This window comes from Rhinatrema bivittatum, unplaced genomic scaffold, assembly GCF_901001135.1.
Source record: "Rhinatrema bivittatum unplaced genomic scaffold, aRhiBiv1.1, whole genome shotgun sequence".
Lineage (NCBI taxonomy): Eukaryota > Metazoa > Chordata > Amphibia > Gymnophiona > Rhinatrematidae > Rhinatrema > Rhinatrema bivittatum.
In genome coordinates, this window is record NW_021821301.1 from 37,814 (window position 1) to 52,281 (window position 14,468).

The 14,468-nt window shown below is 43.7% G+C and overlaps 1 protein-coding gene across 1 annotated transcript in view; it reads left to right on the top strand.

Annotated features, from left to right (window-relative positions):
* LOC115082580 (lysosomal-trafficking regulator-like) overlaps window positions 1–14,468 on the top strand; it is a gene marked incomplete at both ends in the record, with an annotated part of 56,442 nt that overhangs the window by 23,838 nt on the left and 18,136 nt on the right. The window contains one exon of the mRNA XM_029586798.1: window positions 11,064–11,204. Within this exon, the coding sequence (XP_029442658.1) occupies window positions 11,064–11,204 (141 nt within the window). The remainder of the gene's footprint in view (window positions 1–11,063; window positions 11,205–14,468) is intronic.

Sequence of the window (14,468 nt, forward strand, 5' to 3'; positions counted from 1 at the left end):
TATCCTACCGTCTACGATTACCTTCCACTTTGCGGATCCATAACGTATTCCATGTATCCCTGCTTAAACCGCTAGTGCTCTCCTCCTTTCATGACAAACCTCCAGTGCCTACTACCACCGAAGCTGAAGTAGACGGCATTTATACTGTAAAGGAGGTTTTGGACGTTCGGTTTCATCGCCGCTGGTGGGAGTACCTCCTCTCATGGGAAGGGTATGGCCCTGAGGAAAACTCCTGGGAACCATCCTCCAATATTTTGGATAAGAAACTTCTCCACCAGTTCCATATTGACCATCCAGGGAGACCCAAGCCTCCAGGGAGGGGGCGTAAGGGAGGGGGAACTGTTACAGAACCGGGCCGTGCCAGGGTTCCCTCTCCTACCTCAAGGCCGGTCCGGCCCAATAGAGGAGCTCCTCGGCCCCCAGAGCCCGAATCGCAGCATGCCGCGGCTCCTGCGCAGCATCGGAGACGCTGCCAACTCTCGTCGCTGGGCCCGCCCCCTATACGCGCACGCGCGCGCGGGGGCTAGGATCTTAAAGGTGCCAGCGCGGGAAAATTCAGGAAGTGCCTTTTGATGACGTCAGACGCCCAGGGTATTAGTACCCTGCACCTACACATCTCCAGTGCCTTGCAACAAGGTTCCTGGTCTTCAGCTTGCTGTTGCGGTGTTCCTGATTTGCTCTTCATCCCGCTTCTGCCATGCCCTTCTCTCTGATTGATTCTTCTGGACTTCGACCCCTGGACTGGCTTTGGACCGCTCTCTGGCTTCGACCCCTGGATTGGCTTTGGACCGCTCTCTGGCTTCGACCCCTGGATTGGCTTTGGACCGCTCTCTGGACACCGACCCCTGGACTGGCTGTGGATCGCTCGTGGACGCCGACCCCTGGACCGACTTTTGGATTATCTACGACCTGCTGAAGGCGCCAGCCGTCCGGAACCCACGACCTGCAGGAGGCACCTGCATCCGGACCATCTTCCACCTTCAGAGTCGCCTAAGTCCCAGCGGCCGTGTCCCTACGGGCTCCTCCTGGGGGGACTGCGGCTTCCAGGGTGAATCTCCAAAGGTCCCAGCGGCTGGACTCCTAAGGGCTCCTCCCGGGTGAGTGCCGGTCTCCAGGGTGAAGATTCTTCTACCATCAAGATCCAACATCGTCCATCCTCCCAGTGGGTCCCGAGTTCTTGGTCGCATAGGACTCCACCGTAGTCCAGCCTTTCAGCTTGTTCCTAGTCTCCGAGCCGCCTCCTGGTTGGGACACTTGCTGTGGACCTCTACAGCACTCCATCCTCTGTCCCAACCGGCCCAAGGGTCCACGAACACACACATCAGGTCATATGGGTCATGGAACACTCATTTGTGTTCTGGGCAGAGCAGCGTGCAATAATTTAAAAAAAAAAAAAAAAAAACATTGTGGGGCTGTCTGTCACCAAGGTAGCTGGCCCTGGTGTATCGACAGACTGGACTCCCCCATTCTGTGATTGTGCCGTCACCATGCTTGGATGAGGCGGGTAACCAGAAAGCCCAGGAAATGGTTACCTCTTGGAAAGTAGGGATTTGCTTTGTTGCGACAGACCCTGTGCCAGAGGTGGAAAACTGCTCTGTGGTAGCTGGGTGCTGCACCGATGGAAAGCATAGTGTGATGGCTGGGTCGTAGGGTCATGCATTGGGACCAGCTTGTTCCCATGCTGAAGCAACAATTGATGAGATTTGCCCCTCTAGAGGCATTAATATACACCTTGGAGGCAATGATCTGGGAACCACGCCTGGGCGCCAGCTCCTGGCAGTATGAGCAATGACATCAAGATTGCCCTGTCCCTTATCTGGTTGGAGATCATCCCCGCTGCCAGTTCCTGAACTCGCCACTTTGGGGGCAATGGTTATTTAAAAAAAAAAAAAAAATTAAACATGCAGATTGGCTAATTTATGTTGGGTTCCTAGTAATTGGCTGCAGCTGGGTTGGAAAGGGTCCCGGATAAGACTTGTGGCTATCCGGGACCCCCATTATGCGATTGGTAAGTCACCTTGCTTGGGTGAGGCGGGCAACTGGAAAGCCCTGGAAATGTTTACCTCCCAGAAGGCTTGCTTGTTGCGGCAGGACCGGGGCCAGAGGTGGCATGCTGCTGCTTCAGAGGCGAGGGCTCTGATAGCTTTTCTGTGTTATGGCTCAGGTACAAAGTTGTGGTTGTATATATTGTTTTGTTGTAATAAAGCTGCGGCCAATTGACCCCATATCTGGTCTCTGTGGTACTTTGTATATGTAGTGCGCTGTGTCGCTTCCCCCCTTCCCTAGCAATAGATGGCCATGGCTGCCTGGGTTATGATACAAGCCACAGTATTTCGAATTGCCTGAAGAGTCTTTAAAGTTGACTGAGGTAATCCTATGTATAAAACAGCAGACATTATTAAAGCATGCACAACTATTTTCAAATTGGGTTCGAATTGCTCAGCCACGTGGCCAAGGTCCGATCCCCGGACCTTCACCCAGTAACATGGCTGGGGCAGAGTCAAGTCTGTGCCATTTTAGAAAATGACACTAATGAAGCCAGATGTGAGAATGCAACCTGGCCCCAATGCGGGACCATCTACATCTTTTAAAGGTTTGGAGGATGTGGAAAGGGATGGGGGCTGGGACTCAAATTCTTCTTGAGGGGGTTGGGACACTAAATCTTGTGTGGGGGGGGGGGGGCTCAAGCCATCACCGCGCAGGCTCCTTTTTATTTTTTTTTACTTTGGTGGAGTTGGGACCACCTTAAGTGGTGATCCCTGGTTGAGCCAGCGGTCAGCACTGACCCCTGTCTCAACCTCCCCATGTGGCTGCTAATTTTTTTGGAGTGGGCTAGCGGTCCTTTAAGGCGATGACAGTCTCTTGCGGTTGGGACTGCATTAAAGAGCTGGTCGACATGTTCTTTTGCACCACACTGTTTGGCCACAAAACAAAAGAGTGCACCATAGAGCTGCATTGTTTTTTTCTCGGGAGGGGCCCCACTATATCATGGCGACACCCCCCATGATTGGGGGACCCCTTCCACAAAATATCATCATGGCTTGATGCATCTAGGGGTAAAATAATAAACCTAGACTCTTTTCAAGATCACTGAGCCAGCTTAACTAGGAACAGGCACGTAACATTCCTGGCTTAAAGAACTAAAGACAAAGAAAATAAACCTATCTGAGTTATCTCCTGGGCTTGCTATGTTTCCTGCAATTGCTGGGTGGTGTTCAGTTGTATGAGAAAATAAACAGGGGAAGAGTACTGTCAGCTCAGTGCTGTGAGCTTGAGAGAGAGCTTATGTGTCAAGAAGCATGTGTGTGAGCTTGAATGAGTCAATGAGCATACATGTGAGCCTAAGAAGAGCGTGATTGTATGACAGTGTATGTGAGCGAGAGCATTGGTGAGAATGTGATTGAGATATGAGAAAGTGTGTTTGAGAATGAATATATATGTGTTTGTTTATGAGAGAGAGGAGAAAGTTTGTATATCCTCTCTCCCCCCAACACATGCACACATCCTTGTTAATCAATGTCAATCTCAGGGTGACTGGAATCAAAAGTTCCCAGGTATGGAGATCAGTCGATTCATTTTTATGCTTATTAGTTTTAATTATGATGTATTATTTGATGTGTATGCTGTTTTAAAATGTTTTATTAGTGTTTAGGCAATTTTTAAAAAATTTATCTACGAGTTTTTAATTACTGGATGTTCCATTTGTCAGCTGTTTTGAAATATATATTCTTCTTTTTAGTTTGGTTTTACTATCATGATTGATTCTTTATATTGATTTTATTGTTTTGATATTTTATGAGGAATGGTAGTGTTTGTTTTTCCACTATTAAAATGTGTACAGACTCTGTTTTCTTGTGGTTTCCAGCTTACTTTTTGACTGCATATTTCTATTTTATGGTAACTTTATTCTGTATTTGGTGAGGTCTATGTTTTGCATGTGTAACCAAATTGAGGCATTCTGCTAGCGTTTAGTTTCTGTATAGGGATCTATATCAGCCTGGCTTGTTCTGTTTTCCTCAAAGGAGTTGTATTGATGTTCTAGGGCTAAGTAAAATATTTGCAGTGTTGCCTATTCATAGGAAGGGTTATTAATGTTTTAATGCTGACAGTTATTGTTCTTTTGGTATGAGAGGTTTTTCAGATTATGATTGTATTTCTGTTTACATCTTGTCTATTCTAAATCGGGTTCGGCATTTCTCTGAATCTCCCTTAAGACTTCTTCATTCTTCAATGAAAATTGTCGTGTAAAGGTTAGATTCTTCCTCAGTGCCGAGGTCTGCTCATCCTTAGCCAACCCATGGCTAGCGTCCAACCCGCTATAATAATTTTAATAATGCTTGATCTTTTGACGTTCCTTTCAACACTTCCCTTTAATAAGTATTTACAAATCTGTTCCTTCCTTGATGCAGATACAAATCGCACAAGTACAGTGAAGACTTCTCCCTACCATTTACAGTCATCTTCAGAGTTTAATTTCATTTCAAGAATCTTTAATTTAAGACTTCCACAGTATTTGGTTCCCCTGACGCAAAACATGGCTGTGTTGGGGCCCTGGTATTCACACTATTTTTGATCAATGTACACCACTGATGTGTCCGTCTCTACAATAAAAATTCTTTCCAGTGAGATGTATTGACCAGTGATTGATGTCCGCCACGCATTAGTTACGTTGAATAAACATTTCTTTCCAGGCATGTAATCCTCAATGTTTCATAAATGGTACTCACAATGTATTCGACATATATTTCCTTTTAAGCAATTGAAAATAAACTTTGCCTACATGGCACTTTTTTTCCTGTGCAGGCATTCTGTGCTCAGTTTACAACAACAGGTACATCTCACTCTGTTGCAAATTTGTTGGTTGGTTTGAGGTCTAAAAATAAGATATCTTATTGGTATAAATTACATTCTAAGAAACCATCTAAGCCTGTGTTGATGAAATTGACTGGTAAATGGTCCAATGAATTTGGTAATATAGTCTCAAGCAATATATTAGAAATTCTTTTTAGAAGTTTGTATCAGATCACAGTGAATTCTAAATTGCAAGAGATGCAGCATGAGATATTACACAGGGTTTTACTCATCTGATAGAGCAGTTTATATGGGTATTATAACATCAAATTTATTGTTAAATGCAAAGGTTATGAGTACTTTAACTCATAACTTTCTGCTGTATTATGAACTTATCATATGTTGGAGCTTTACAGTGTGGACTAAGCTATGTCTGGATATGAGTGATGTGTTTTGGACCTGTCAAAAAGGAGTTTTCAACCCAGTAGAGACTGCAAGCTACTGCAGCCAAGGTATGGTCTCCTGTGAATGACAAATGTTCTGCAAGAACCAGCATCCAGCACTGTGTTAACAAGTTGGGAAAAGGGCTGTACTGTTTAGTCTACCCAGAGAACAGCACTACATAGCCAGCAGAAGAGGAAGCAAGAGGAATGCTGGGAGACCATTTAAGGTAGAAAAAGCACAATTTGGCTGGCTCTGTCTGTGTGTGCGGGGCAGGGATGGCTAGAATTTGGTGCCAGGAACCAGGAAGAAAGGAGTGCATCTGGTAACCCTGCAATCAGTATTTGGATTTTCAAAGGTGTCTGACAAAGTTCGTCATGAGTCTTCTAAGAAATCAAAAAAGTCAAGGGATAGGAGGCGATGTCCTTTTGTGGATTGCAAAGTGGTAAAAAGACAGGAAACAGAGAGTAGAATTAAATGGTCGGTTTTTACAGTGGGAAAAAGTACCTCAGGGATCTGTTCTTGGACTGGTTCTTTTTAGTATATTTATAAATGATCTAGAAATGGGTACGATGAGTGAGGTGATCAGTTTTACAGATGACACCAAATTATTCATAGCAGTTAAATCACAAGTGGATTGTGATAAATTATAGGCGGGCTTTGCGAAACTGGAAGATTGGGCTTCCAAATGGCAGATGAAATTTAAAGTGGACAAGTGCAAAGTGATGCATATAGGGAAAAATAACCCTTGCTGAAGTTTCATAGTTTTAGGTTCTATCTTAGGACTTACCACCCAGAAAAGAGATATAGGCTTCATAGTGGATAATACATTGAAATTGTCAGCTCAGTGTGCTGTGGCGATCAAAAAAGCAAACAGAATGTTAGGAATTATTAGGAAGGGAATGGCAAATAAAACAAAGGATGTCATAATGCCTCTGTATCACCCCATGATGAGACTGCATCTTGAATACTGTGTGCAATTCTGGTCACCGCATCTCAAAAAGGATATAGCTGCACTGGAGAAAGGGGCATGGAATGGCTGCCCTATGAGGAAAGGCTAAAGATGTTAGGGCTGTTCAGTTTGGAGAAGAGACAACTGGGGGGGGGGGGGGGGGGGGGGCTATGATATAAGTCTACAAAATCATGAAAGGACTTGAACAAGTTAATGTAAATTGGTTATTTACTCTCTCAGATAATAGAAGGACAAGGTTGAACTCCATGAAGTTAGCAATTAGCTCATTTAAAACAAATTGAAGAAAATTATTTTTCACTCATCGCATAGTTAAGCTTTGAAATTCATTGACAGGGGATGTGGTTACAGCAGTATAACTGGGTTTTAAAAAGGTTTGGATAAGTTCCTAGAGGAAAAACCCATAAACTTCTATTATGGTAATTAATAAGCAATAGTAGCTTGTGATTTATCTAATGTTTAGGTACTTGTGACTTGGATTGGCCCCTGTTGGAAACAGGATATCGGGCTTGATGGACCTTTGGTCTGACCCAGTATGACATATCTTATGTTCTTATGTTTTGTTAAGTTCTTGCCAAAGAATTATGCTAAAGCTTACAAAAAGTTCATACTTTTTCGTAACTGTGTATTGATCTGTTATGAGATTGAGATCTCATAACAATCTCCAACCTCCCCTTCATTGCCAAGCGGAGTTGTTAACTCCCAACTCATGAACTATCTAGAAGACCACCTGATCCTCCACCCATCACAATTTGGTTTCAGGAAACACTACAACACTGAATCCCTTCTGCTCTCCCTCTCAGACTACCTCCTCCGGGGCATGGGTCAAGGACACAGCTACCTCCTTGCCCTTCTCGACATTTCATCAGCCTTCGACACTATTAACCACCACCATCTACTAACACGCCTTGAGCACATTGGCATCACTGACCTAGCCCTCTCCTGGTTTAAATCCTTCCTCTCAAACAGAAAGTTCTCCGTTAAAATCAGGAACTCCACATCCACTCCACAACCCCTCCAACAGGGAGTCCCCCAAGGCTCATCTCTCTCGTCCACCCTCTTTAACATTTACATCACCCCCCTCTGCCAACTCCTCTCTGATCTCAATCTCAAGTTCTACCTTTACGCCGATGATGTTCAGATCATCATCCCATCCAGAACTCCATCTCCGACGCACTAGAACATTGGGAGAAATGCCTTACAGCTATCAACTCCCTGCTCACTAACCTCCACCTCGCCCTCAATACGAACAAAACTGAACTTCTACTCATCTCCCCTCACTCTTCCCCCTCCCCTCTACCATCTGATAACACCAAATACCACGTCCTCTCAACACAACCTTTCGTGAGGGACCTTGGAGTTCTCCTTGACCACCAGCTAAGCATGAAGAACTACATAAATTCCATTCTCAAAGCCTGTTTCTCCAAACTTAACGTACTTAAAAAACTCAGACCCCTTCTACACACCCAAGACTTCCGTACAGTTATCCAGGCTACCATATCATCCAAATTAGACTACTGTAATGCTCTCCTCCTAGGGCTCCCTCACTCTTCCATCAAACCATTACAAATGTTACAACATGCTACAGCGAGACTCATTGCAAACACTCGTAAATACGACCACATCACTCCCATCCTTAGAGACCTACACTGGCTCCCCATAGCCTCTCGTATTATCTACAAAACCCTCACTATAATACATAAAGCAGTTTACACCCACAACTCCAACTGGCTTGACCTCCCTTTCACAGCCACACAGTCCAATCGACCGACTAGAACAACCAAAAAAGGCACCCTTGTTGTGCCCTCCCTCAAAACAGCCCATCTCTCCTCTACACGTGACCGCACACTCTCCATAGCAGGTCCCACTCATTGGAACACACTGCCACCTGATATACGCCTTGAACCATGTATGAACAACTTCAAAAAGAAATTGAAAACATGGTTGTTCAAACAACCCTACCCAGAATAAAAAGCCTACACCGTTTCCAATAAAAATAGACCACCTTGTGTCTATTCTCTCTTCCTCATACTGAGGATTCATATTTTGTTCTCCTCCTCCTCACACTGAGGAACCATATTTTGTTATCCTCTCTCCTCCTCACTCTGAGGATCCACGTTAAAGTTAATGTTACTGTTACTTCTCTCTATTCTATTGTTGTTACCCCCTCCCAGTTTTGATTCCCCTGTTAAAATGTAATTTCCAAACTTAACCAGTTTTTGATGTAAACCGGCATGATGTCCACAACTAATGCCGGTATATAAAAATGTTTAAATAAATAAATAAATTATGAGTTATGTTTAAATATTGTATACAATTTTGATCGTACCTTAAAAAGGATATAAAGCAGCTGATCCAGAGGATGGCTGTTAAAATGATCAGTAGTCGTCATTCTTAAGTATATGGATACAGACTTAAAGATTTAAACCTGTATACCCTAGAGCAGGGATGGCTAACTCCGGTTCTCGAGAGCCACAAACAGGCCAGTTTTTCAGGATATTCACTATGAATATGTATGAGAGATTTGTATACAATGGAGGCAATACATGCAAATTTATCTCATGCATATTCATTGTGGATGTCCTGAAAACCTGTGCAGTTTGTGCTTCTCGAGGACAGCAGTTGGCCACCCTGCCCGACAGGGAAAGGTGAGATATGATAGAGACATTTAAATATCATCAAGGTTTCCATGCACAGGAGACTATCTTCTTTCAACCAAAATGATGGAATGAGAGCTAAAGGGAGTAGACCTAGGAGTAATCTAAGTAAATATTTCTTTACAGAGAGGGTAGGAAATGCATGGAACAGCCTCCCTGTAGAGGTGAAGACAAGAACAGTATCTAAATTTAAGAAACAGGGAATTGTGAGGTTAAATTAATGTGGATGGGCTATGTAGCTCTTTTCTTCCATTGCGTTTCTATGTACTATCACTGTTTAATTGGAAAGCAATTGTATCTGTTTTTGCTATACCCAGCCAGGCTGATTCTAGAGAGCTTTGTCAAGGCTCATAGGGGCAAATCTTTAAACGTACACGAGGGCGCAGATTTGTTCGTGCAACCCGGTCTTCCTGCCCCGGCAAAGGCCTCTGTGCCAGAGCACTTGTCCCCGCCCCTGGATTGCCGTCACGCCCACAGCCCCGCCCACGGACCGCCACCATGCCCACGGACACGCCCCGGCCCGCCACCATGCCCCCGTCCACGCCCCTGGACAGCCCCTTATTCGAAGCCCCGGGACATATGTGCATCCCGGGGCTTGCATGTGCCGCCGAGCCTATGCAAGATAGGGGGAGCTTGGGGCAGCTTTTTGGGGGTTACACGCGTATCCCTTTGAAAATCTGCCCCATAGTGTCAGAACTATGGTGGCATTATAACCCACCCAAAATCAAATTCCTTGTAAGAGATTTGCAAGGTTGTGACATGGAGTTCAGTCCACACATTTACATCACATTATTGTTTAGACAGAGACTCCAGAAGCAACAGTAGATTTGGTCAATATGCCTTGCAAGGTCTCTCTGAGGTTTATGGTACATCTCCATCCCCCTTAGGGCCCATTTTTATTATTTCTATGTTGAAGAAGAAAAATACAAAACAGAAAATTGCTTGTTAACAAATACACATTGTTGCCTTTTGCCAATGTTTTTTTTCTTGTTATTCCCTTTTTTGTTGAAGTAGCTAGGGATTTCCATCTATAAAGAGTTTGGGGCCGATGAAATCTGCGCTGATTTTTCTGCATGGAGTTTTTGGGTGCACGTGGCAAAAGCCAGCAGAAACACAGGATGTAACGATGACCATGTATGCTAATTAGATAAGCACATAAGATCCACGCACACCAAACGTGCACCATAATGTGCACAGTAACACATGCTCATGGCCCTATGTAGTAAATGCGCAGAAACCCATGCGGACACCCATCGGTGTCTAAACACCTGTGATTGATTGTCGGGGTGAAGCCTTTCTTTTTCAAAAAAAGAAATAAATTAGTGATCCTGAAGTTGATGTGAAGGTGGGTAGAGTGATATCTAATCCCCTCATGATCGGACTCCAACTGCTGGCGAGAGCGTGAAGGGCAGATCAGAGATTCTGCCTCATTGAGAAGCTGCCTTCTCTCTACCCATTCCATCTGCCACTTGGCTGATCTGCAAAAGCATAAAAAAAAAGGTCTGCACACTGGCACTTTCACTTACCTCCTGCCCTGATCCAGGTGCTAAAATCCCACACTAACCTGATCTCCCTGCTAGCGTGGCTCCCTGCATTGCCAGTAAATAGATCATCTCCTCCTTTGCATACCATTAGCATGCACTCGCACGGAAAAAACGCGGGTCTGTAAGCATGCTTGTACACGCTTTTTCCCGCACACAAAACCTTTATTACATACCCGTATAGGACTTTGCACGGGAAAACGCACATACAAACCAATGGCAGCATCAGCGCACCTTATTATATCTTCCCCTTTTTATGCATATCTTCCCAAAATGGTAGAAAACCAAGGAAGAATCTCTGATAGGCAGATTGGCTGGGACAGTTGGTCTTTATTTGCTGTCATTTACTATGCTGCTATGTTACTATAGATGCCTGCTACACTTGGAAATTGTTTGCCATAAAATTAAGAAAATTATCACAAATCACTTAAATCTGTACTCGTTTTTAAACCTTTTTTTTATTATTCAGTTTTTTTTTCATTGTGAGTAATATTTTCCAACAATTTTGACAAACAATGGTAAAAATATGGTCCCAGTTTTTTATTAGATTCTTCTATTTATTGTATTTACATATCAGAAATATGCATTATAAACAACACCTGTATATTTAAATAATGGTACATTACATGCTGATACTAAATTGCATTTGAATTTTCCTCATAGATCAAAGTTTTGATATTCCAGACAGAACCTTTCACTCGATGAATACAACCTGGCGTCTCTCATCGTATGAGTCTATGACAGATGTGAAGGAGCTTGTTCCAGAGTTCTTTTATCTTCCAGAGTTCTTAGTTAATAGAGAAGGTATTGTATGTTAAAACATAATAGAAAAGAGGGATTTCAGAATTTGTGTGTGTGGTCATATTAGATTTGAAATTACCTTAATTTTTAACTATAATTAACACAATGTTCTCAGCTGCTATTTTTTAATATTTTAACTGTAGCTTAATAACTTATCTAGAATACAAAAACTTGGAAATAAAAAAATGCACTTGTTATTTAAGATTTAATTAAGATTTCTAAAATCTGACATCACTATATTGTTCAAATTGTAAAGTAATTTTGTAATAGTAACTAATATTCAGAAGACCGATATTCACAAGTAGGAACTCGAATTCACAAGATTACTGTAATCAACATATGATTTAATTTACCGTACCTAGAAAGAATTCAAAAGAAGTTTAATAAAAATAACTGTATTACTTTATGAAATTGAAAAAAGGAACAGTTTCATTTTTATTTAATTTGTGTAAATGAAGTGCATTTCTTCTGACTCACTGCAAGAGTGCTGTGCACTCCTTCTCTGCTTGTCACACTCTACAAACATTGGGGCCGATGCAATAAAAAGCGCGAAAAGCGGGCGCTGGAAAGTCAGCGCCCGCTTTCTTAACGTGCGCAAGGGGGGGTGCCATGCTATACCCAGATTAGGGGAGTCACGCCTCCTTGCTAACGTGACCCCGCCATGGCTGCCGGTTACAAAAACCAGCGCTGGTAAACTCGGCATCGGTTTTCATAACCGGCCATCTGCCAGTAATGAAAATGGACGCCAATGAAACTCTGCGTCTGTTTACTGGCAGACGGACGGTTATGAAAACCGATGCCGAGTTTACCAGAGTTGGTCTTCATAACTCGGCAGTCTGCCGAGGTGTTGTTTTTTTTTTTTTTTAAGTAAAAAAAAAAAAAAAAGTACAGAAAAGCATTTTTCTGCTTTTCTGTACTTCTTTTACATGCGCTCAGCTATTAACGCTTGCTCTAGGCAGGTGCTAAAATCTGAGAGCAAAATGTGCGTCTGAGATGCACACTTTTTTTTTTAATGCAGAGTGAATGAGTAATAGCCTCATTCACATGCATTTGCATGTGATGAGTGCTATTGCATTCACTCCTCATCAGAGGGGGATTAAATAGGCGCTAATCCCCCTCTTGCATTAGAGGGTGGATTAGCGCCTATTTAACCCCCCTCTGAGTGCGGGTTATACAGTGTGCTTGGCTGAGCACACTGTATAACCATCGGCCCCATTGTTAGTAGCAAAGACAAACAGGTATACAAATGGTGTGACTTCGCCAGGCGCTGCAGCAGTTGTATCATACTGGCCTAAAAACTACCCTTCAGCTTGAACAACAGCAGACAGAATGAGTTGGGTCAAGCATGCAAGCTACACCTCTTCCATTCTCTGGCTTTCTTATAAAGCAGGGGGAAGTTATTGGAAGCATTCTTAGGCTTGGTTGCTAGAACAATAAGGTGGTAACAGATTGTCAGTGAGCAAAGAGCCTAGGAAAACGCCTCACATTTCATTACCATACCTGGCCTTGCTAGTGGCTTTCTAGCTATAGTTACTTCCTTTTTGCTAGAACCTAGATTTAGTATTCTATGTATTCTAAACATAAGATATTGTGTCAAACCGCGGGTCCATCAATCTCAGTATCTTGTTTCCAACAGTCAGCAATCAAGGTTCCAAGTACCTGTCAGGTACCCAAACAGTAACTAAACCTTATGCCACAAATGCCAGTAATAAGTATTGGCTATTGCCATAGGGGCGGATTTTCAAACACTACGTGCATGGGTAATTTTGTTCGCGCCACCGGCGCGAACAAAAGTACATCACATTTTATAAAATATGCGCGTAGCCGCGCGTATCTTATAAAATCCGGGGTCGGCACGCGCAACGGAGTGCACATTTGTGCAACCTGCGTGCACCGAGCCCAGCGCGGCCTGCCTGTTCCCTCCGAGGCCGCTCCGATTTCGGAGCGGCCTCGGAGGGAACTTTTCTTCGCCCTCCCCCCACCTTCCCCTCCCTTCCCCTACCTAACCCACCCCCACGGCCCTATCTAAACCCCCCCACCCTTACCTTTGTCGGCAAAGTTACGCCTGCTGAAAGCAGGCATAACTTTGCGCGCGTCGCCGGCAGCCCCGCTCCGTTCTCCGGTCCCAGGGGCGTGGTCCAGAGGCCTTGACCACGCCCCCGAGTCCACCCCTGAAACGCCGCGGCACGCCCCCGAAACGCCGCGTTGTTTCGGGGACGCCCCCGGACACGCCCCCTCCCTCCCCGATTCGAAAGCCCCAGGACTTACGCGCACCGGCGGCCTATGCAACATAGGTGCGCCGGCGCGCGTAAATCCTGCCAGATTTACGCACGCAGGGGTTTTAAAATCCGCCCCATAGTCATCTTGATTAATAGCAGTTTATGGACGTCTCCTCCAGGAACTTATCCAAACCTTTTTTAAACCCACCTATACCAACTTCCCCATCCACATGCTCTGGTAATGAATTCCAGGAACTTGTCCAAACCATATTTAAACACAACTACACTAACTGCCTTAACAGCATCATCTGGCAATGAATTCCAGAGCTTAATTGTGCATTAAATGAAAAAGAATTTTCTCCAATTTGTTTTAAATGTACTACTTGCTAATTTCATGGAGTGCCCCATAGTCCTTGGATTATCTGAAGAGTAAATAACAATTCACATTTACCCGTTCTAATCCTTATATAATTTTATAGATCTCTATCATATCCCCCCTTGACCTTCTCTTCAACAAGCTGAAAAGCTCTAACTTCTTTAGCCTTTCCTCATAGGGGAAATGTTCCATCCTCTTTATCATTTAGGTCGCCCTTCTCTGTAACTTTTCCAACACAATGATATCTTTTTTTGAGATGGATGACCAAAATTGCATATAGTCACAAGGTTCAGTCTTGCCATGGAGCAATACAGAGGTATTATAGCATTCTCCATTTTATTCACCATTCCTTTCCTATAATTCCTTACATTCTGTTTGCTCTTTTGACTACCTCAGCACACTTACTGATGATTTCAATGTATTGTCCACTATGACACCTAGATCTTTTTCCTGGGTGGTAATTCCTAATATTGAACCTAACATCATGTAACTATTCCATGGGTCACTTTTCCCTATGTGCATCACTTTGCACTAGTACACATTAAATTTCATCTGCCATTTGGATGCCCAGTCTTCCAGTCTCACAAGTTCTTCCTACAATTTATAACAATCAACTTGTGATTTAACAACTTGGAATAAATTTGTGTCATCTGCAAATTTGATCACTTTACT